The sequence below is a fragment of the Hemicordylus capensis genome, chromosome 2 (genome assembly GCF_027244095.1).
Source record: "Hemicordylus capensis ecotype Gifberg chromosome 2, rHemCap1.1.pri, whole genome shotgun sequence".
NCBI classification, from domain to species: domain Eukaryota; kingdom Metazoa; phylum Chordata; class Lepidosauria; order Squamata; family Cordylidae; genus Hemicordylus; species Hemicordylus capensis.
The window spans coordinates 278969182-278992816 of NC_069658.1; the positions used below are offsets into that span (position 1 = coordinate 278969182).

General features: G+C 44.3%; 1 protein-coding gene across 4 annotated transcripts in view; it reads right to left on the reverse strand.

The window, feature by feature from the left end:
- The window catches only part of LMOD3 (leiomodin 3), a 55614-nt gene that overhangs the window by 12617 nt on the left and 19362 nt on the right, over window positions 1-23635 (reverse strand). For 2 of the 4 annotated variants that reach the window (XM_053297543.1, XM_053297545.1), the window contains exons 2-4: window positions 22491-22589; window positions 21392-21466; window positions 7941-8264 (exon numbers count right to left, since the gene is read on the reverse strand). In XM_053297543.1, the coding sequence (XP_053153518.1) occupies window positions 7941-8234 (294 nt within the window). In that variant the 5' untranslated portion in view covers window positions 8235-8264; window positions 21392-21466; window positions 22491-22589. The remainder of the gene's footprint in view (window positions 1-7940; window positions 8265-21391; window positions 21467-22490; window positions 22590-23635) is intronic. The other 2 variants (XM_053297542.1, XM_053297544.1) reach the window with 1 other exon arrangement.

Consider the following 23635-nt stretch of genomic DNA (forward strand, 5'->3'; position numbering starts at 1 on the left):
ATGAGAACAATTAAAGTAAATGTATAAGCTTGTATTGTTTAACGGCTAAGAGAGCTGCCAGTTCAATTCTGACCTCAGTCATAAACTCACTTGCTGGCCTTAAGCAAGCTACTGAGGCTGTTCACATGACCAGAGATCTCTGGGTAGGAGAGGGTTAAGCCAGGGATTCCGGGAGCCCTCCTGACATAGCCATGCAGAAGCTAGGTAGCCCAGATTTGCTACCCAGGTTAAGTAGGATGACAACTAAGCCTGCCCTACCTTCTAGGGGTGTGCACAGAACTGGTTTGATTCAAGTCCGAACGTGGTTTTGTACACCCTTGAACATGCCCTGGTTTGGCTTGAATTCAAGCTAGTTTGGGGGTTCTGGCTGTAAAAAAAAAAAGAAGTTTTTTTAAAAAACTAATGCATTGACGCCAGGGGCACTGCCACGGGGTCATGCAGGTGTCCATTGTGCATGCATGGCAGCCTCCAAAATGGCCACCGCAACTGAATAGAGGCCCGAAACAGGCCAAAAACCATCTGAAACGGGACTTTACGAGACTGGCGGAGGCTGGCAGCAGGAGGGGGAACCTCCAGAGATGCCTTCCGCTGCCACAGCAGCTTCCCAGAGGCAGTGAGTTCATTAAAAAAAAAATTTTTTTTAACAGTCAGAAACCCTGAGCTGGCTGGGGGGATTTGGCTTGAGTTGTTGTTATTATTTATTATTTATTCGATTTCTATAACGCCTTTCCAAAAATGGCTCAGGGTGGTTTACACAGAGAAATAATAAATAAATAAGATAGATCCCTGTCCCCAAAGGGCTCACAATCTAAAAGAAACATAAGATAGACACCAGCAACAGTCACTGGAAGTACTCTGCTGTGGTTGAATAGGGCCAGTTACTTCCCCCCTGCTAAATAAAGAGAATCACCACATTAAAAGTTGCCTTCAAGCCGAACCTGGGTAGGTTCAGTTCTAGGCCTGCTTGATGTCGAGCCCTTGAACCTGGCCTGTTTGTTGTCAAGCCAGTTCAAATTTGAACAGGTTCGCACATCCCTACTACCTTCTTCTGTGGTCATCTCTGTGTGTGATCTGCAATACATGATCTGCAATACATGCAGCTCCAGCAGCCATGTTTATCATAAGGTTCTGGGCTTGCAGGGCCAGGCAAAGCTGAGCTGCTGCAGTACTGAGGGCTGCCTCTCTGCTGCTCATGCAATGCATTGTGGGATACTGGAGGACCCAGCTCAGATTTCTCCCCCTCCTGGAGCATGCAGCAGCCTGCTTGTCTGGGGATTGGGTAAATTAACCCAACTAGGGGTTCGGGTCATTTTGGAGTCATCAGGCAGGAGCGTGCCTGCCCTCCAGCCCACCTCTACATGATTGTGAGAATGGGCTCTCTGTCTCTCAGCATAATTACTATTGGCCTGAATGGCAGGCTTGTTGTGCAGATTATTGAACTACCATAGGTAAAGTGTTTTGAGCATTCAGGAGTACTATATTAATGCAAATACTATTAGCATAGTGGTCTCACATCTTATTCAGACAAGAGATCTTTTGAGCCAGTTTGGCTAGCCACATGTAATATTAGTCGCATGTTTCTTATAAAACTCAATGCTTCTTGTAGAAGTTGCATGTAAAGTCACATGTTTTTATAAAACAAATCATGGGCTGCACACATGACCATGGATCTATGCAAGGAGGCTCTGCTGGCAGAAGCAGGAACTGGGCAGAAATATGGAAGGATGCTGAGCTATACTGATGCTTTCTTAAGTGCTCTCTTCTTTCTTAAGTGCTTCTTCCCATCCATCTGCTATCTGTGTATAGATAGACATTTTTTTAAAAAACAGCATTCATAATACTCCCTTCTGAAGGAAGCAGAATCTGGAAAGGCTGCCTCAGGGCTAGGGCAAGGTTGGAGTGGGCCCTGAGCCAAAAAAGTAAAGATGTCCCCGTTCTTACCTCCCTGTCTTCTCCCTTGGAATGCAGGAGGGGGAGAGCAAAGAGCAAGCTATCATTCAGCTAGCAGGTCCCCTCTCCCTCAGGGGCCCTGGGGCATTTCCTCTCACCCGTGTTCAGTTGTAGGAATGCCACGGGGCTGCCTTGAATATTGGTTTCCTAGGCCCTTGCCTTGAGCTAATGCCTACATCTTTAAATGTCCTGGACAGTGGACGCTGACACAAAATGCAGTTGCTGCTGTGTCTTGAGGCTCATTCCTCCACAGGTCCCCTTGCCCGTCCTCCTCCTCCAGGTGCTGTGGGGCAAAACTGACCCCAGTGGAGCAGGTGGATGAGTGTACTGGTGAAGAGTAACTGGCCCTGTCCACCCCCAGCACAGTACCTCCAGTGACTGTTGCTGGTGTCTATCCTATGTTTCTTTTTAGATTGTGAGCCCATCGGGGACAGGGATCCATCTTATTTGTTTGTTATTTCTTTGTGTAAACCACCCTGAGCCATTTTTGGAAGGGCGGTATAGAAATCGAATGAATGAATGAAGAAACGGGACAGGAGGAGGCACCGTCACATCTCCTCTCAGTGCTAAAGATAATGTCTATGCATGACTACTGGACACGAACTTGGCCACTCTGTTGAAACATTTCATCATTTAGCAAAGATAAATAAAACAACTCAAACCACAATCTCTTGTCATAGTCATAAATCCAATTATGCAACCCTGTCAACATTTCACCAGTGAAAAGAGGGACAGCCCTGTGAATATGTCGGGGGTATAGGCAACCAACCTGGGAGATGTGGTGTGTACATAATGACTATAAGCACACCACACATGGAAAGCAGGTTAATAAAGTTAACTCAGAGCACATTATTCCAGATTACCAAAACAGATAGGAACCTAGGAAGCTGCCATATACTGAGTCAGACCACAGGTCCATCTAGCTCAGTATTGTCTACACCAGTGATTCTCAACGTTGGGTCCCCAGATGTTATTGGCCTTCAACTCCCATAATCCCCAACCAAAGGCCACTGGGGCTGGGGATTATGGGAGTTGAAGTCTAATAATATCTGGGGACCCAACGTTGAGAATCCCTGGTCTACACAGACTGGCAATGGCTTCCCCAAGGTTTCAGGCAGGAGTTTCTCCCAGACCTATCTTGGAGATGCCAGGGAGGGAACTTGGAACCTCAGATGCTCTTCCCAGAGCAGCTCCATCTTGTGAGGGGAACAACTTATAGTCCTCACACATGTAATCTCCATTCATATGCAACCAGGGTGGACCCTGCTTAGCTAAGAGGACAAGTCACACTTGCTACCACAAGGCCAGCTCTCCTCCCATACTCTCAAACATTTTGCAGATGAACATAGAGGATGGAGAGCCAGTCTTGCAGTAGTGAGCATAAATTGTCCACTTTGCTAAGTAGGGGTTGGGGGTGGGTGTCTACATGTGAACACTGTCTACTGTAAGATATTCCCCTTAGGGGATGGGGCCGTAGCTCAGTGGTGGAGCACCTGATTGCATGCTGGAGGTTCAGCCCCAGGTAGGCCTGTGAAAGACCTGCCTAAAATCTGGGAGAGCTGCTGCTGGTCAGTGTAGACAATACTAAGCTAGATCAACCAGTGGTCTGACTTGGTATGTGGCAGCTTCCCATGTTCCTTCAGGAATACACTTGTAACAACCAATTCTCCTATGAAGGATTACTGCCTGAATGGCTGGCCCTGCCCCACCCCACCACTTCAGCATTGTTGAAGACCAGATTCCACCTGCTATATACTATGCTCTGTGTAGTGCCTTAGTATTGTGCACACATTTGACTGCATGTGCCCTAGAAGCATCCACCTACCCACTTGGAGCTTTAATGTCTAGAGACTCTGGGGAGGGAGCTGAATCCTGAAGAATGACAACTCTAGCAACTCACATTAAAAACAAACAAACTGGACAAGGTACTCCCAAGAGACAAAAACATGGGCCAATAGTGGCAGTGATTCACCAGAGTCAGTGATTCACCAGTGATTCACCAGAGTCAGGCAGAGAATAAGAACTGTGTCTGGTAAACAGGGACAGTTGACCTATGATTATGCTTTAGTTTGTGAATTACCTCCACTGAGGCTAAGCTGGAGCTGCATAGCACCAAATGCTGAGGCTGATCAGATATGGGAGGATCCCCCCCCCCCCACTGCCCACACACAGAGCTTAAGCTGATAAAGGATTTATTCCTAAATCAAGTGGCGTTCTTGAAGCCACCAGCCACATTTGTGCTAAGCACAAGGGTAGATTTAGTGGTCGTGTGTACACAACACATCTGCAGTGGCCAAAATGGAAAGCATACCCCTAACACAATCGCTGGATACCTCTGGCATCCTCTCCTCTCCACCACCAGTTCCTCAATAGGCCCATCTTTCTGTGAAGCCTCTCTGATCCTGACAGTTCTAGTTCTATGCAGGGCTGGTGCTGAGCAACTATAAGATTCAGACAAGCATCCCAAGTGAGCAGAATATGGAAGCACTTTCTCTATTTCAAATATTTTCCATTTAAGGACCTGATGGTTGAAAAGCAAAATATATGCAATCGACAAACAAACCAAATCTGGCACAGGTGGGGTTGTGGAACCCTAATTCTAGTTCTTGCTGGTGCTTCTTTGTTGTCACATATCCAATTAGCTCCATAGGCTGGGACAGCAGGGGAGGCAACCCTCTTTTGTTTCCTGTCTCAGTAGCACACACTGTGGGGGTGATTTTTGCTGAGACCATGTAGCAAGGGAACAGGGTTGAACTGCAGTCCCGGTCTGGATCGTGGCCGGGTCCCCCTACACAGCATTTCTTTTTTTCAAAAAATGAAAGACAATGGCATGCTTAATGTTGGTCTGCTTTGACCCTGACTCTGCTCTGGGTACTTTTCTCTCAGTGCTTTGCACAGCTCTCCCTCCAAGGTTTATCTAGCCGTTTCCTTCTCTTCCAGTCAATCTCTGCTCAAAAACTGCCCTCCCTAGCAAAGCCTTTCCCAAACCACTATACTTCCACTTTCACCTTCAGCAATGTCTGCCTTTCTGTCTCATCCTCACAACCAATTGCCAGTCTCATTCCTGTCAACATGTCCCTATTTTCCCATTCACCAGAATGGGAAAATAGGGACATGTTGGCAGTTATGCATTCTTGACTTCTGGCTGTATCCTCATGCTGTCCATTTGAGTCCTAGGCAAGGACCACATCACATTTATGCAGGGACAGCCTTGTCGCTACAAAGTCCTCTTTTAAGGAATATATATGTATATGAATATGAGGAATATTTGTATACTGCTTTTCAACATAAGTTCCCAAAGCAGTTGACATAGATATAAAAAAATAAAATGGCTCCCTGTCCCCAAAGGGCTCACAATCTAAAAATGAAAGGGATCCTGGAGGGATGCTGTGCTGGAGATAGCTAGGGCCAGTTGCTCTCCCCCTGCTACACAAAGAGAATCACCACTTTCAGAAGGTGTTCTTTGCTCAGTTAGCAGGCGACAGCAGGGAAGCACTACATAGCATAGTATTTTCAGTTAACCATGTGGGGAGGGGAGCCAAATAGTTGCTGAACTGTTGCAGAGGGACCAGACATTCACCTAGCATGTGCCTCTCATTACAGGAAACACCTTTCCCCAGTACTGAAAATTTGAATTTCGGAGAAAATGTTATTCGGAGCCGTCACCTGAAACTGAGTGGTGTTTGTGAGTGGTGAGTGAATGAATACTAGTTGTGGTTGTGAGTTGTGCTTGTTTCATCAATATAATTGAATGACAGAAGCCTCAACCCATGCCATTTTGTGACCCACCCCTCCTTTTTAAGCTTAAAAGGTCTATATTTTATTTATTTATTGGCTAGGAAGAGGGTAGAATGATCCTGCAATTCAATCTATGCTGCTCTTATAGCTTGTATTGCTTTTAGTTAGGTAGCTTTTAAATTGCAGGATTATTGTTTTATTGGTGGGTCTTTTGTTCCGAGATGCTTTGAATAATAGGAGAAACAGGATACAAATAGCTTTAATCAATTCTTTAGAGGCTGAGTAAAGTGTGCTATCGAGTCAGTGTCGACTCCTGGGGACCACAGAGCCCTGTGGTTTTCTTTGGTAGAATACAGGAGGGGTCTACCATTGCCTCCTCCTATGCAGTATGAGACGCTGCCTTTCAGCATCTTCCTCTATCACTGCTGCTTGATATATGTGTTTCCCATAGTCTGGGAAACATGCCAGTGGTGATTTGAACGGGTAACCTCTGGCTTGCTAGTCAAGTCATTTCCCCACTGCGCCATTAGGTGGCTGGTAGAGGCTGAGTACTCTCTGCTTATACTACTCAACCTCTGTGTAGGCATACAGCTCATACCATAGGTGTGTGAGAAGGGTGCTGGTTGCTGCTAGAAAAGTGCAGTGGCTCAACTCACTCAATGGCTATCTGTGAGTAGGTCCATTGGAAATATTGAGCTTACTCATGTGTAATGTTCACTGTGTGGTTTTTGCAACTAGCGTCTTTGCCACCCCCTCCCCGCCAGGCCCAGATGGCAGCAATCACCACTGCTTTAAAGCAGCAAGGCAATCCCATAATGGCAGTAAGACCTCTCCATTTCAGCAAGCCTTTCTCTTCTCTTTTGTGTATGTGTGTGTGCAAGCTCATTACAGGCCTGTGTTTCCAGTACTTGTCTCAAAGGTACAGGGTTTTGTCCTTGTACAGAATACCTTACTGCACAGGAGAAAGGGAAGCAATGGCACAGCAGCATTGCTGGATCTTCTGGGGCCATCTCTGGGGTCCCAGCACCAATGAAATAATTCCATGTTTGTTCTCAGACTGAAGATTCACACCAGATCCTATGAGCTTCTGCACTGGTCTAGGGACTGCTGGATTGGCTCATAAGACAACAATATTCAAACATACATAAACCCATCTACTTGGCCAGAAATTAGCATATCTGAGAGGTGGTGGTGAAGCTTTAACCCTTTGCTCCTGTTGTGGTCCCAATATAATGGTGCCAATGAGAGCTTACCCCCAGGGCAAACAGCCAAAGAGATGTGATCCTGAATGGGAACATGGAAAGGCAAATGATTAAACCCCGCTCCTCCCAACCATAGCCCAAATATGGAATCTCCACCACCCAGCCAATTGGCAATTTACAAAAAAGAAAAAGAAAAAAGAAAAAAGAAAGAATGTCAGGGTCAAACTATGTGTTTAACATTAGTTTGACTCTGAAGGAGCACTAGTTTGAACTCTCGTTTGACTCTGAGGGAGTCCCTATTTGAGCCCTCTTTCTCTTTAAGACTACCAAGGCATGGACCAGTTGCTATGGTCCAGGCCTGCTCAACTTAGCCCCCTCAGCTGTTTATAAACTACAGCTCCCATAATCCCCAGCCACACTAGCCAATAGCCAAGGATTATGGGAATTTTAGGCCAACATCTGCAGGAGGGCCAAAGTTCAGCAGCCCTGAATTAGATGGATACACTTTGGTTTCGCAGCAAGACCTCTGGAGGTGGGCTCCTTGTTATAAGATTCCCTCCTAAAGAAGGCATACCTGATCTTCTCTCTTCTTTCATTTTAAACACTTCCTAGACACTTACTTTCCCAAAGGTTTTCTTGCATGATTTAACTTTTAGTTATAGTTATTCTTATACCATATTAGATTAGTTTTATTATTTTAGAATTGCTTTTGAATTGTATAAGAGGAATGCTACATGATTTAAAAATCTTGATCTGTGATACATGTTTAAAGAGATAAAACTTTTTAACTAATACAAAATCACTCATTCTGGAGTGTTTTCCTTTGAAATCCTATTTATGAGACACCTAAGGAATATCTTAACTGAGCACTAGAGACTAAAATCCATAAAGCCTTCTGAAATACAATATGGCATTTTGTAAGAATAAACACTTTTTCTAATATATGCAAGAAACAGGCAGTTTAAAAGTGTATTTAATATATAGGGGGGTATAGTTTTAAATCATTGAATAGCAGATGTGTATAGTACATTTATATTTCCTGCTTCTTACCTCCGATGGTAGGAGAGTGACTGGGACCCTTTCATCCTCATGCACGCGTCTAGATGCCTTTTGCCAGTACAGGTAGTCAACAAGGGACCTGTGATCAAAGTTTCCTGTTGGGGTTTTTTCAGTCTGATCTCTTTGTATCATTCCAACCGGCACTTCGGGGTCCGGAGCCATGACCTCCATTTCACACTGTAGTTCCCTCAGTTCCTCAGGAGACAAGTTTGCTAAGATTTCATCTTCATCAATCTCCTCAGAATAGATTTCTTCCTGGTCAGAGTTTTGGCTGAACTCAGACATTTTCTTTGTTGATTAAAATAAAAAAAGTACCTAAAGGAAAATGAAAAAAAACCCAGAACTTAAGTATGGTATTTCTACAGCCTTGTTAGATCCTCGATATTCATACACTTTTTCACCAGAAATTGTAGCACAACTCGATCATAGAAGATGCTTGTGTAAGAGTGAGTGGGACTGAAGCATATGGTAAATCTATATTAAGCAATGCTTGGCTGGAGAAAGAGAATTTATGCTGCCATGTTCTGTTTTCAGCAGCTTGTGTCAGCTGTGTAAGCCCTCCTGACATTTCAGTACAGCTGCTTTGTAGCTCTGTATCACCTTCATGGTAATTTTCTAGAGGATTCACCATGGGATATGAGGTTTAATAGCTCACAATATATACAACATATTTATATATAGGTGAATGCTACTCCTGGTGGCCTGCACCCGACCTCTACATTGTTATGTCCAGTTCCAGCTTAAGTAATGTTCTGACTTTGTGCTTGTGACTTTTCTTGCTAATCATTTTCACCCTCTTTACCAGTCCTTGGGAAATGACTGGTTTATGAGGCTTGGCTTAAATGGCATTGGCAACCATCACTATGTTTGTTACTCATACGAAGAAATGCCTTTTGGGCTACATTGAGTCACTAATATTTTATATTAACAAACTAAAGAACCAGCAGCAGAAACAGCACCTAAAATCAGCAAAATATTTTTTTAGACAAAATAACTGGTGATAAAGGAAATTTAAAATATTCTTGGCATTGTTTACATTTGTTATCCAAAACCCAGTGTTCAACCTTCTGAATAGACAGATAAGTATCCACTGCTTTTATTCCATTAAAAATTGACCTTCCTGTTTTCTAAAGGTAGCTTTAACATGGAAATGTTTCACAATGATTACTAAAACCCAATAGTATGAAAAAAGGGGACCTGCATGAGCATCCAATGAATACGGATACAAATTATATTAAAGTCAGTCAGTGACATGGTAAGTCCAGATTGACTGATTGATTCCATGTCTGAACTCCTTTCCTTCAAAACTTGGCTCATTTAGAACCTACCTTTTCTTTGGCTTCACCCTTTCATCCTGACCTCCAGCTGAAACAAAGCTTAAGTATCTGTATTTGATTACACTTATCTCTTATTTCCTCTTCCTTCCTTCTCTCTGTTGTCTCCCCACACTCTCTGTGTACTCCTCACCCCTTTTTGTATACTTCCATGAGGAATCTTCTGCATGATCCCCTCTATACATTAAAGTCACCTGGAGAAGTCTATCTCCGGCTACCACTGTTTCTCTGGTGGCAAATTGGGATTGGGCCACCTAGCTGCTCCTAGGTCATGGAATGCATTCCCTGCAGAAATCTGAAGCTCAACAACATTACTAGCCTTCAAAATAGCCCTTAAGACCCTCGTTTTCAGTCTGGCCTCCCAACGTTTTTTTAATTGTTTCCATTCTCTGGTTTAATTGTCATTTTAATTGATGGTTGAATTTTTGTTGTTTTCCTTTCTTTTAAGCTACCCAAAACTTTTAGATAGGGTGATATTAAAATATAATAAAAAAAAGACTGCTATATAAAATTTCTCTATAAATATAGTACAGGATTTACTGATCCTGTGTGCCTGAGCTAATTTTGTATGAAAGCACTCTAACCAATATTTGATTTCTAATTATAAATTTTTTTGTATGTAATTGTGCTTTAGTTGTGTATATATATTGCTATATATGCACAAGAAGTTAACATGCAAAAATTTAAGAAAAATAGTTGTTATATTGCTTATCAAAATATGTAATATCCGATTGATTGATTAAGTGCCGTCAAGTCAGTGTCGACTCATACCGACCACATATAGATTCTCTCCAGGATGATCTGTCTTCAAATTGGCCTTTAAGGTCTCTCAGTGGTGCATTCATTGCTATCATAATTAAGTCCATTCACCTTGATGCTGGTTGTCCTCTTCTTCTCTTTCCTTCAACTTTTCCCAGCATTATGGGCTTCTCCAGGGAGCTGGGTTTTCACATAATGTGTCCAAAGTATGCTAGTTTGAGCCTGGTCATTTGTGCCTAGAGTGAAAATTCTGGATTGATTTGTTCAAAGATCCATTTGTTTGTTTTCCTAGCTGTCCATGGTATCCTCAAAAGTCTTCTCCAGCAACAAAGTTCAAAAGCATCAATACTTTTTCTATCTTGCTTCTTCAAGGTCCAGCTTTCGCATCCATAGAATGTCATGGGAAAAACCATTGTCCAAATGAGACTAATCTTTGTAGATATAGACATATCATGGCATCTAAATATCCTTTCCAAGGCCTTCATTGCAACCCTACCAAGTGCTAGTCTGCAGCATATTTCTTGACTGCTAGATCCTTTACTGTTGACTGTCAATCCTAAAAGGCAGAAGCTATCCACCACTTCAATGTCTCCATTATCAATTCTGAGGCTGGTTGCTGTACCCATTGTCATTAGTTTGGTCCTCTTTACATTTAGTCGTAGTCCCATTTTTTCACGGTGCTCCTTGACTTTCAGGTGTCATCAATGTAGTGCAGGTTATTGATGTTTCTTCTTCCAACTTTAAAACCATGCTCATCTTCTTTCAATCCAGCTTCTCTCAGTATAAGTTCAGCATATAAGCTGAATAAATAAGGACTTGGGGGGAATATCCAATGGGGTATGCAATATCCAAAGGGTAAACCCAAAGCATTTCCAATAAATAGCACTTCCTAAAGTCAAGCAGAACTATAAAAGTTTTATTTCCAGAGACATGTAAATATGCAACCCGTGCTCCCCTTCACTTTGTTGTGTGCCCACATGAGCATGTGCATGGTGATAGCATGAGCTAGGAGTGGGAGGATTTCCTTCTCCCACATCCCAGGATGCCCTGCGCCATGTGCTTGGCAGCTGCTCTCTTTAGAGCAGCCTCAGTTCTTGGGGCAGCCACTCCTCCCCTTCCCCGGCTTACTGCCAGAAATGGCAGTGGGCCAGCAGGAAGCCCCTTAATCTGGTGGTGATTGCTCAGATGGTCACCTGCCAAAGTTATATGAACTGCAGGTTCATTTAACCCCAACTAAAGATCGGGTTAAAAAGTGAGGCTAGTACAGTCTAGAGCAGCTGGGAGCTCTCTGCTCCTGGTGCTCCAGTCAACATGAGCCACTCGTGGTAATCCAGGCCACCGTGTCATGAGAACAGCCTCAATAACTGGACAGTATTTGTGACACCCCTGCAGGCACAGAAGAAGGCCAGCAGCGGCCCAGGTTCTGACACTGTGGCCCCCCAGCCCCTTCCCTGCATCTGACGTCAGACGCAGGGGGCATTTAGCCATGCCCTCATGTCTGATGTCAGATGTGGGGGCGTGGTTTAGCTCCCAAATGGGGCCGCACGGCCCCGTTTGGGTTAGATCGACCAGCACTGAGTTCGCAGTGCAGCTGGAGAGACTCTCCCTGCCTTTAAAAGGCAGAGAGAGTTGCTCCGGCCATGCTGTGAATGTAGTGCTGCCCGATTAAGCTTCCAAACGGGGTTGTGCCCCCTGTGTCTGGCATCAGACGCAGGGGACTTGTCTGGGCCATGAGGCACGGCCCCTGGATTTTTTGAACCCATCCGCTCAATGGTGGCTCCGCCCCTGCACCCCTGTGATGAATCCCCCATTTCCTGTGTGATTTTGTGTTTGCCTAAAACGAGTTCTATTTCTTTTTTTCCTTTAAAAAAAATATGCATACATACAGGCCAAGCCCTCTTACTATACCACTCAATGACCACAAGATCCTCAGGTCTAATTTAGACTTCACAGCAGGCAGGCAAGAATAATTTAGCCGTGTAGCACTGCATGTGGTCGGGATCTACTTTAAGCTGGGCTCTCAGCTGCTACACATGCAAATTTAGTACGTCAAGATTTAAACGAGACACCAGATCTTTAATACAAACTAGTAAACAACAACAACAAAATGAAAAATACCAGGAAGGCTGTGTCCTTCCTCTTTAGTACTGCATGCGAACTTCTGGAGGATGTCTTTCCTTTCTCCAGTTAGGAAGAGCATGTCCCATTCTCTCTTGTTTTAAAGCTGTGAATAGGTCAGTTCTCCAAAGCAAGAATAACCTTTAATTGTACCCACTTAGATTTAAGATCTTTGCAAATTGAATAAAGGCATTCCCAATTAATGGGTGTTTTACAAATAATTATTTCATTACAAGTACTATACACATGCACAGCACGCACGCACACACAGACACACACACACGAATAAAGTGCAGATTGCAGGCACCCCTCCCTCTTACATAGGACAGAGTATCTTTTCTAAGATGTCATCAGCAACGTAATAGCATTCCATTTAAAAACGAGGGAAATGAGTCCCTCACCCTTCAAAACCTGTTTTAGTAATATGCAAATTTGATAAATTAAAACACATTTCATTGATCAGCTAAGATGCCTTTAACTGGGTGACTGTGCTTTCCTCCCAGCAACAAGGCTATGGAGTTTGCATAGTTAGCACTTCATCTAGGGCTGTTAAAGGCAAGAAACTATCACATGACCCTAGCCTTTCCTAACCAAGCAAGGCTGGAACAAGAAACTATTGGAATGCCTACATTGGCCAAAGAAGCAATAGGTTCTGTATATTGTATTTTTAAGGCATATGTAGGCACATCACATTTCATTCCTACTATTAGACTGACAGCAATGCACTTCCAGGACATTTAACAGGATAGCTCTATTGAAATTAAACATTGCTCTTTGGAGTCTCATTCATGCCTGCTTTACAAACCAGTGATTTTTTTTGTCTTATCAATATACTTAGCAGACAGCTTAACTGACAAGCAAATTTCTTATTTACTCAAAGCTTTGCCTATCAGCGATTAGACATCATGGGCCACATTTGTCCAGTTCTTCATTTCTAGAAGGAAGCAGCAGAAAGCCTGTTCCATTCTACCTAGCAATCTTTTGTGTCGTTTTGTTGAGAAGTTTGTCCCAGTGGGAGATCCTGTAGAAAGTGTGTGGGGAGGAGTCAGAAAAATATGGGAGGGGAAGGAGAAAATGGGAGTTGTTTCTGAATAAACCTTTAGTTAAATCTACATAAGATTTATTTATTTATTTATTTATTTGATTTATATACCGCCCTTCCAAAATGGCTCAGGGCGGTTTACAATTAAAACAACTTATAAAACAATAAAAAGCTAAAACAAATTAAAACATTAAAACAACAACTAACAATTTAAAAACATTTTAAATAAAAATAAAACATTATCCCCAAACCCCAGCTCAAGAAAATGTAGACTCAGTATAGAAGAAAAGGGCCACAACTTTGTTAACGATTACACACGACATGGCAGACTGCAACACCAGGTGATTAATCACCCTTAAAGAACAGTGCGGGCCAATAGAGCAGGTCAGAACTCTGAAATCCTACCCAGCACCCTACTGGGGGACACACCCTGGCTCGGGAATGGGCAGGTACACCCCACCCAATTCCTTCAAAGCCAACCCTCCCTTCTGTAAGAGAGGGTCTGGATACTTCTAGGCATTCGTCCACCCCGGACCACACAGCCCAAAGGTTGGAGAAGTCCTGAAGCAGGGTTCATGGCAATCATTCTCCCCGTGCCGCACAGGCTACAAAGGAGCGATTAACCAATCACCCCTTTTACATATCCAAGGGTGCTCACCGATGTTCTAACCCTCAAATTGCCACCCCGCCCGCACTGTTCCTGCCATTGTGGTTGACCTAACTCTAACTACGCACCCAGGACACAGAACGGAGTAGGCGGAAAAAAACCCAACAGTGGCCAATGCGTTGCGAGCAAAAAATTCCTACTCGGCCCCCTCAGGCGGCCAGTCGCTAGACCCGCTCTGCACCGGGGAGGGAGGGAGGGAAAAGCCCCTTCTCCTGTGATTGCCTGACCCCAACTGAAGAGAATGGAAAATGGAGGATGGGGCAGAGATCGGTCAATCCTGGCCAAAACCCTGCCCCTTGACCAAAAAGGTCAAACAGAACCCTTCCTGGGCTTCGCGCAGGACAGGCTGGGACAAACTCCCTCCCGTCTGCACAAGGCGGGGGTGTGTGTGTTAAGTCATTAAAAACATTAAATCAAGTTAAAAATTAAAAAATTAAAAGATTTAATATATATATATATTTTTAAAAGCCCTGAAAGGCCAGGCCAAACAAATATGTTTTGAGGGCCCTCCTGAAGGCCAACAGAGAACTCGAATTACGGATTTCCGCAGGCAGCGCATTCCACAGCCCCGGAGCAGCCACAGAGAAGGCCCGCCTCCGAGTCGCCACCAGACGAGCCGGTGGCAACTGGAGACGAACCTCCCCAGATGACCTTAATGTGCGGTGGGAATCGTGCAGAAGAAGGCGCTCTCCAAGGTAACTTGGACCTAAGCCGTTCAGAGCTTTAAAGGTAATCACCAGCACTTTGTATTTTGCCCGGAAACATATCGGCAGCCAGTGTAATTGTTTCAAAATAGGCGTAATATGGTCTCTCCGGGTTACCCCAGAGACCAATCTGGCTGCCGCATTCTGAACTAACTGAAGTTTCCGGACTACGTACAAAGGCAGCCCCACGTAGAGCGCATTGCAATAGTCAAGCCGGGAGGTTACCAGCTGGTGCACCACTGTTTTGAGGTCATCCTCCTCAAGGAATGGACGCAGCTGTCGAATCAGCCGAAGCTGATAGAAAGCACTCCTGGCCATGGCCTCCACCTGAGAGACCAGGGTGAGGCCTGGGTCCAGGAGTACTCCCAAGCTGCGCACCTGCTCCCTCCGGGGGAGTGTAACCCCATCCAGCACAGGGAGATCTAACTCACTCCTCAGATTCTGAGCCCCCACAATGAGCACCTCCGTCTTGCTTGGATTCAGCTTCAATTTGTTCTCCCTCATCCAGCCCATTACTGCCTGTAGGCAGGCATTTAAAGAGTGAGTGCCATTTCCTGAAGATGAAAAGGAGAAGTAGATTTGGGTGCCATCAGCATACTGATAACACCCAGCACCAAATCCCCTGATGACTTCACCCAGCGGTTTCATGTAGATATTAAAAAGCATTGGTGACAGAATGGAGCCCTGAGGGACTCCATATAACAGCTCCTGCTTTGAGGAGCGACTGTCACCAAGCTCCACCATCTGGGATCTACCCGAGAGATAGGAACGGAACCACCGCAAAGCGGTGCCCCCTATTCCCAACCCCTCCAGGCGACCCAGAAGGATACCATGGTCGATGGTATCGAACGCCGCCGAAAGATCCAGGAGGACCAACAGAGTCACACTCCCTCTGTCGATTCCCCGGTAAAGGTCATCCATCAGGCCGACCAAGGCTGACTCAACCCCATAGCCCATTCTAAAGCCAGTTTGAAATGGGTCCAGATAATCAGATTCCTCCAAAACTGCCTGGAGCTGGTTAGCCACCACCCTCTCGATTACTTTGCCCAGCCAGGGGAGATTGGAGATTGGCCTATAACTATCCATCGCTGAGGGATCCAGGGTAGGCTTCTTAAGAAGAGGTCTAACTATTGCCTCCTTCAAACAAGAAGGCACCCTACCCTCCCCCAGAGATGCATTTATGATATTAACCAGGCCATCTCCAACAATCTCTCCGCTAGATCGAAGCAGCCAGGTCGGGCAAGGATCCAGAGAACAAGTGGTAGGCCGCACCGCTCCAAGCAGTCTGTCCACATCATCAAGAGTCACAGATTGAAACCGATCCATCCTAACACTGCAAGAGGGATTGCTAGATACCTCTCTCACGGACCCTGCAGAAATAGTGGAGTCCAAGTCGGCCCGAATACAGGAGATTTTATTTGCAAAGAACCCACTAAAGGATTTCTTTGTGTCTATGAGGGAAGCAGCTATAAAACATTGGCAATGAGATTTTGAACCCGCTAAGTGTGTGAGCCCACAAAGCTTGTGAATGTTCCTGCAACCCGATTTCATTGCATTACTGGGTTTACTTTCCTGAACTGATTTTTTTTTACTATCGCTGCTGCTGATTGTTTCTCCAGCTTCTTGACCTGCACGACCCCTGAAGGTACTTTTTCCTTCTCAGTCCTGACTCTGTTGTCCACTGGATGTGCATTGCAGCATTGCTCAGATCCCATTTTTAAAATTGTTTTAATTACATTAATGTTTTAATTGGTTTTATATTGTGAACCTCCCAGGGACATTTTTTTGTATGGGGTGGTATGTAAATATAGTAAATAAATAAATAAATAAATAAATAAAAAAATAAAATCACCACCTCTTTTCTTGTTCTTTCCACCCCAGGAGATCCCATCACCACCTCTTTTCTTTTTTCTTTCCACCAGGAGAACCTGCTTTCCCCTCAAAACAATGGAGGTCCTATTTCTGCAATTACCTCCTCACCATACAGAGCCCTGATTTTGCTCCAGCAAAGCAGAAGGCTATATTGTGTCACTGTAGGGATGTGCAATTACATTCACACATGAATTGATTCAGGCCGAATTGGATGGATTGAGGATTTGATCGTGAATGGAATCACCCCTTAAATGAAGGGGCTGACCGCTGATTCAAGGTTGAATCGAACCAGCCTCGATTTGATGCAAATAAATTCATGTGGTTTGCGTTGTGGTTGCCATTTTGTCTCTCTATTTTCCCCTTGCTGGTTGGTTTACTGGCACTGGCTTCTGATTCGCTTGAGATCTCCTTGCTTCTTGGTTGGCTTGTTGTCATTCAAATCAAGTGTTTGCATGGGCAACTGTGTGGTCCTTCCCCAACCCAAGCTTTTTGCTTTTGGATTTCTTTCCCTACAAGATCATTGCTTGTAGCTAGCTAGCCCCCAAGGGCTTTAATAACTGTGCTGCCCTCCCTTCCTCTTGTAGCTCCAAGCTGCACCTCTTCTTTGCTGCTGCAAAAATTTGAATTGAATGAGTGCCTCAGAGAGTCACTGGCATACTCCAGCTGAAGATGCCGCTGGAAGCCTCCAGCCAAAGACCCTAGAAGGTGAGATTCATCCCCCCCCCCCGGTCAGGTTGAGTTCTTTAAATAGGTCCTAGTTTGGGGATGGGAGGGATTAGGTGGGCGGACTGTAGGACAGGAGTGGTTAGTTAGGAAAGTGCCACAATAATCCCCTGCCCTTTGCCTTCTCTTCCTTTAGACTTGCCCCATTGTTGCTCAGTCCCCTCCAAAAACAGCCCCCACCCAAATAAAGTCTGCTTATTTGGGGAGATTTAATTTTTCTAGTTTCTGTGTGTGCATTGCAGTTCTATAGATAGCTCTGTGTGCGGCACACAGAGCATAAATTGACCAGCCCTGAGTCCATACCTCCTTAAAGGTGTTTCTTCTCCCCTCCCCATCAGAGGTAGAGTTTAAATTTTTGAAAATCCCAAGTTTTCTGGGAGGGTACAAGGCAGAGCCAAGAGCAGATTGCCAGGGAGAGGGAGAGGTGAGGGGTGATGCTGCTGGTCATTGTTAGTGATGGTGAGGGGGACTAGTCTCCAAGTCGTTCCCCACTGCTATGGTGCCTTGCAGGCTCAAATTTCAGGAGGAACCTGCTAGCCCAGAAAGATCACTCTCTCCACTCTCTGCAATTGCCACTGGTAGTGTGACACACCCCCCCCCCCCCGCTTTGGCCTGAGACTGAGGAGGAGCAGCGGAAGTCATTCTGGTTGTTCCTGGACCTTCTCAGTCCCAGACAGAAGGAAGTGGTGGTGGTCCCCAGAATGAGCTGGCAGCCCCAGTAACACCACCACCAAAATGGTCCCTGACCAAGAGCATCATAGTGTGAGACACTTTGAGTTCTGCCATGGTGACCCACACCATGCTGTCTGCATCCACTGCAGGACACAGGTCAGCAGGGGTAAGGATGCTAAGTAACTTGGGACTATGGGGATGCTGCAGCACTTGCAATGGCATCACCCGGGGGTCCCTGCTCCTGCTGGCAGCAATGGGCCTGCCAGGTACACTACGCTGCTGGACCGGGAAGCAGCAGTGACGGTACTGCTGCTAGGAGTGGACTGTGCACTAGCAGTAGGTGCTCCAGCACCCTCCTCCTGGTTGTGGCCAAGCCTCCTATCCTCAGCTCGCCTAACCTCTGCAACCAGGAGGTCCCTACACCTGGGCATCTGGTTGGGGTGATGGCTTGGCTTTGCCTAGTGCCCCCCCCCCAATCTCCAGGAAGCACCAGCCATCACTGCCATATGATAAGGATGAGGCAGATGAACTGCTTTCTGACAATGGTTTAAGTGTGAAAGTCAGAGCCTGCTTCTCCACATTGTCAATGGAGTGCAGATGCCTGCTGATTCTGGTTCTCTGTACACTATCATTTCCCACCTGCTTTACAAGAAACTCCTTTCTATGTCATATCTGCATTTGCAGCCTTCAGACATCCACTCATGGGGATATGGAGGTTTCCCCTATTGCCATAAATGGATACTTCACTGCTGTCTGGGGCTGGAAACATCAGAAAGATCTATAGACTGTGTTAGACCCAAATAGCATGGAACCCATATTACAGATGATGGAGCATCCATGTGCTGATAAGATCAAATACTTGTACAATACAAAGTGAGGAACATACCCACAGCATTGCGCCAACCACTTAGAGAGGCGCTCTTAAGACTACAGCATGCTGACATCATAGGGCCTGTTGATTGATCAGAATGGGTCCCTTCCATTGTACAGAAGTCAAATGGTACACTTCGAATGTGTGTAGATATAATAGATGTAAACTCCAACATGGTAGTGGATTGTCAACCATTATCCAATATCACTGAAATGCTGCTTACTCCGAAAGAGGCCTCCGTGTTCACACTTTGGACTTGTCTTCGACCTATCATCAAATTACTCTGCTCAAAAGTTCTTGCAAATACACAGCCTTCATTACTCCAGAGACAGAGGGTCTTTCTCAGTACAAAAGACTTCCCTTTGGATTAGCCTCTGCAGCTTCAATATTTCAATGAATGATACATGCAATTTTGGTCTACGGACGGCATCACTTGCTTTCAGGATGACATTTTAGTGGGTGGCAAAACCATTGAGGAGTATGATGCTAAACTGAAAGAAGTCTTAAGAAAATTCCGACAACACAGACTTACTGTCTCTGAAGAGAAATGTCAGTTTAGCATACGCTTGGTGACATATTTGGAACACACAATATCTCAGAGCCATGTACATCCCAAAGCTGACTTGGTGAAAGCTATTCAGTAAGCACCAAAGCCACACAACAAGGATGCACTTTGCTCATTTTTAAGATTCTCTGAATATTACTCTAAATTTGTTAGACAATTTGCCTCAAGAGTTGCTCCATTGTGTCTTCTTATGAAAAAGAATGTAGCATTTAACTGGGATGCATCCTGAAAGGCTAGTTTTCAGACCATCAAATTGGCCATTGCTGAAAGCCGTTCTCTCACTTCTTTTGACACCAACAGGCACGCTATTGTAACCACTGATGCTTCTGAATATGGTTTGGGTGCTGTCTTGACCCAGAACAAAAGGGAGAGGGAAGTTACAGTTGCCTTTGCTTCCAGAGTGCTTACTGTTTCAGAGAAAATGTATTCTGTCATTGAAGAAAAAGCTTTAGCATGTTCCTGGGTGGTGAGGCACTTCAGGATTTACTTGTGGGGCAGAAAATGAAATGGGTCATCAGACTTATGGACTTTGATTTCCAGGTAAAATATCTTCCAGGGCTTCGGAATTGTTTATCTTGGCTTCCTCATCCAGGCCAATAGGAGATCCCAGAAGAAGAGGATGAAAGAATAGTAATTGTGCAAATAGCTTCATCCACTCATGGAGAGATCACGTCTTCTGAATGGAAAGTGACAGTGCTGATCCTGTGCTTACTGAACTTAAACCTTCCATAACTAATGGATGGCATTGCAGAAACAAGGTACCTGAACATCTTCAACATACATACTCATAGGAAGTGAGCTCAATGAGCTGGTGCTGAGGACTTATCATTTGGTGGTGCCAACATTTTTACAAACAAAAGTGACAAAAAATTGTCCACGAAGGTCACCTGGGCATGAACTTGACTAAAAGGTGAATCAGAGAAAATTTATGGAGGCCAGGTATGGACAAACACATTGAAAATGTAATCAGGCACTGTATGGCTTGTGCTCTATCTGGCAAATCAAAGTAGACTTTTACCACCCCCTTGACTCCAGTAGAGTCCCTGGGGAAAACTTGCTCTGGATATAATGGGGCCTTTTGATTACCAACCCGCAAAACAAAGATTTGTTACAGTGATGGTGGATTTCTATCCCAGTGGCCAGAAGTTTCTTTTGATGACAACATAGTAATGATGACAACAAGTAGACAACAAACAAGGTTTGTTGTCATCATTCTTTTGATGACAACAAGTAGACAACAAACAAGGTGATCCAGTTCATAGCTACAGTTTTTGTGAGGGAAGGACTAATGACTGACAATGAGATGCAGCTTTCCTCCTTTGAAATACCATCCTTGAGGAAATGGCTCAGTGGAAAGAATGAACATACTAGAGAAAGAAAGTTTACAGCTAGGTACTACTCAACAACAATCCTGGAAAGAGGCAATCCATGAAACTCTGTTTATTGAACTACTACATACTCTGTTTATTGAACTACTACTTCATTCTACTACAGTATATGACCTTTTGAACTGCTGAGAGGATGCAAAGTTACCACCACACTTACCCAATGGCAAACAGTGATAGGGCTTTTCATACCATCTCACCCTAAGGATGCAGAGATTCATGATTGAGTAAGGGAGAAGCACCAAAAATACAAATTTTATGTGGATCGGAAACTGAGTGAGAAACAGTGAATATTTCAGGTGGGGGATTTTGTCTGAGTATGGCTGCCTTAAAAGAGAGAAAGCAACGTTCTCAATATTCTGGACCAAAACAAATTATTGACATCTGAGGATATTTTGTCATATTGGATGATAGAAAGAAATGGAACAGTTTGAGGCTTTCCAGCATGCATACTACAGGACAAGAGGGAAGGGAGTCTCATCTCAAGAAAGGAACTGGAGAGGAATTTGATCTTGCCTCTAGTTTTGACCTCATAGAGGAGGCTTATGAAAGTGATAGACAGTCTTCAGTACCATAAAAAACATCACTAACAGCTCCTGTGCCAGAGTACCCAAGAATTAGGAGAAGTGTGTGTGACAGGAGACCACCTAAAAGACTTCAAGATCTTGTCCCTCAATTTTAAAGTAATCCAATTCTGGTTATTATAAAAGGGAGGGATGTTGTATTCTACCTAGTAATCTTTTATGTAGTATTGCTGAGAATTTTTTTCCAGTGGGGATCCTGTAGAGAGTGTGGGGGGTGGAGTCTGAAAGAAAAAGGGAGGGAAAGAAGGAGAAAATGGAGTTGTTTCTGAATAAACCTTTAGTTAAATCTAAATAAGATTTCTTTGTGACAATGAGTGAAGCAGCTATAAAACAAAGCCTAACTGCACATTACCATCAAATCTGCATCTGACAGTCTATCTCATTCCCCAGGAAGCCCCTTTAAGAAGGACAGTTTTGAGCATGGACATGGCAGGGGAAAAGGTTGCTTAACGTTACTGCTCCCACTGCATCTACACACCAATTATCTCATCAGTTGCTTTCCCCCCTTTGAGGTTCCAACATGTGCCCTTACAGACTTCAATGTAGGGGAAATAAGCAGCAGGCAAAGGAAGTATCAATCACCCCTTTCGTTTCTTTACTCAGATTTGTCCCTCCCAAGGGGACTTTTCCTGGGTGGGGGGGAAAGGATCATCAGACTTTGATTAGAAACATTTATGTGTAACATGTATTTATTTCCTCCCATGAAGTTCAGTGATATATTGTACGTGTACATTTTTGGACGACTGCATTACAATTTCCCTCCTACTGTGTGCTAAAGACCTTGACCTTTAAGTGTCAAGAGACACTTCACTGACATAGATATGAATGAAAAAAAAGGGCAGGTTTTCCTTCTGTGAGACCCAAGCAACTAAGTTAGCCCAGATGGTTGCTCAGGCAGTTCCTGTTTGTTGTGGGGAGTAGAATGTTCATCTGGAATGTGGAGAGGAGGCCAGAAATTACACATCCCATGATACCTATCTGTGCCCTTTAGATATTCAAATAGGAGACAGAAGGGGAAAGAGGAGCTGGTGGTACTCATAAACAGTCACTGAGCTATGGAAGTCTTTTCCTATGAGCTCCCCCACAGGTAAACTTTTGTAGGTTTTGTAGCCTTGTCACCATGCCTAGGCTGGAACAGACTCTGCCACTATAGAGTTTGTAGTTTCACATTGGTAATCATTAGTTCAGTGGTGGTTTAGCAGATTCGGGGCCATGTGACAGCTGGATTTCCTGTATCTGATTTACCTTGCAGTACAAACAGATGGAGTGATTGTATGACTTCTTTCTGCCAGGACAAGCTGTGAGGCCAATGTGTTGTTTTCTCTTCTCTTCTAGTTCTCTATTCTGGAAAGAAAAAAACTGCAGGATTAGCCGGTTTTCTTATATTTTTCATGTATTGATTCAACTCAGCCAACAGGACACTCAGGATGGTGTAAAAGCAACTGCAAAATGAAGTGTACAGCTAGCGGATAAAATATAATTTACCAAACGGGGCTGGGGTGGGGAATCCAAAAACATAAAACCTTAAAGGTCAGCCCTACTTCTTGAATAAAATGATTTAAGTGCTATCAGTAAAGGGGACAGCTGTGTCTTAAGGGGCAAGCACTTCCAAAGTTGCCATAATTCTTCCATGTGCCTACCAATGCATTTCTGATGGTGGTGAGACATGGGGCAGCGCCTCTCCAGATAGCCTGAAAGGATGGGCAGGATCAGGCAGGAGAAGACAGTGGCTGACATCCAGACTGTGGGTGCTAGGTGAGAAGCGCCAGTGCTGCTGATGGTTTTGATTAATACAGTGGTGGTGGCGGGGTGCGGGTGGTCAGTAACCCCCCTTCCCCCTGAAAGTGCTCTGTGCCATGCAAAAATATATTAAAGAGGATCATACAACCCTCAAGGACATATTTGCAGCTGGCACAGAGTACTTCCAGAGACAAGGGAAGCTGTCAACCCCCGCCCATTGAAATTCCCCCCACGTTTAGTCAGAAACGCAGCAGCAGCAGCAGCAGCCCTTCTCACCAAGCACCCATTCTTTGTTAGTCTGGATGTCAGCCGGTGCTTTTACATAGCCTGCTTTTCATAACCAGCAGCTTTCTCAGATAGCAGGCTTTACTGTAGGCTTACTGTGAGGCTTCAATTAATTATTTGATTAATTAACACTAAAATCAAAATAATTAATTTTATTAAATGTGTATGCCTTCCATTAAAAGAATCCCAAGGCAGTTCATACAAAAATTAAAAACAAGACTATAAAAATGACACAATTCAAATATTAAGCTAAAATATAAAACAAATCTGACTAAAAAGATTTAAAGTACAAACATAAGAACTGTACAAAATACAAAAAAGCAGCAGTAGAGACAATCATATAAAAGCCGGAGTAAAAAGCCAAG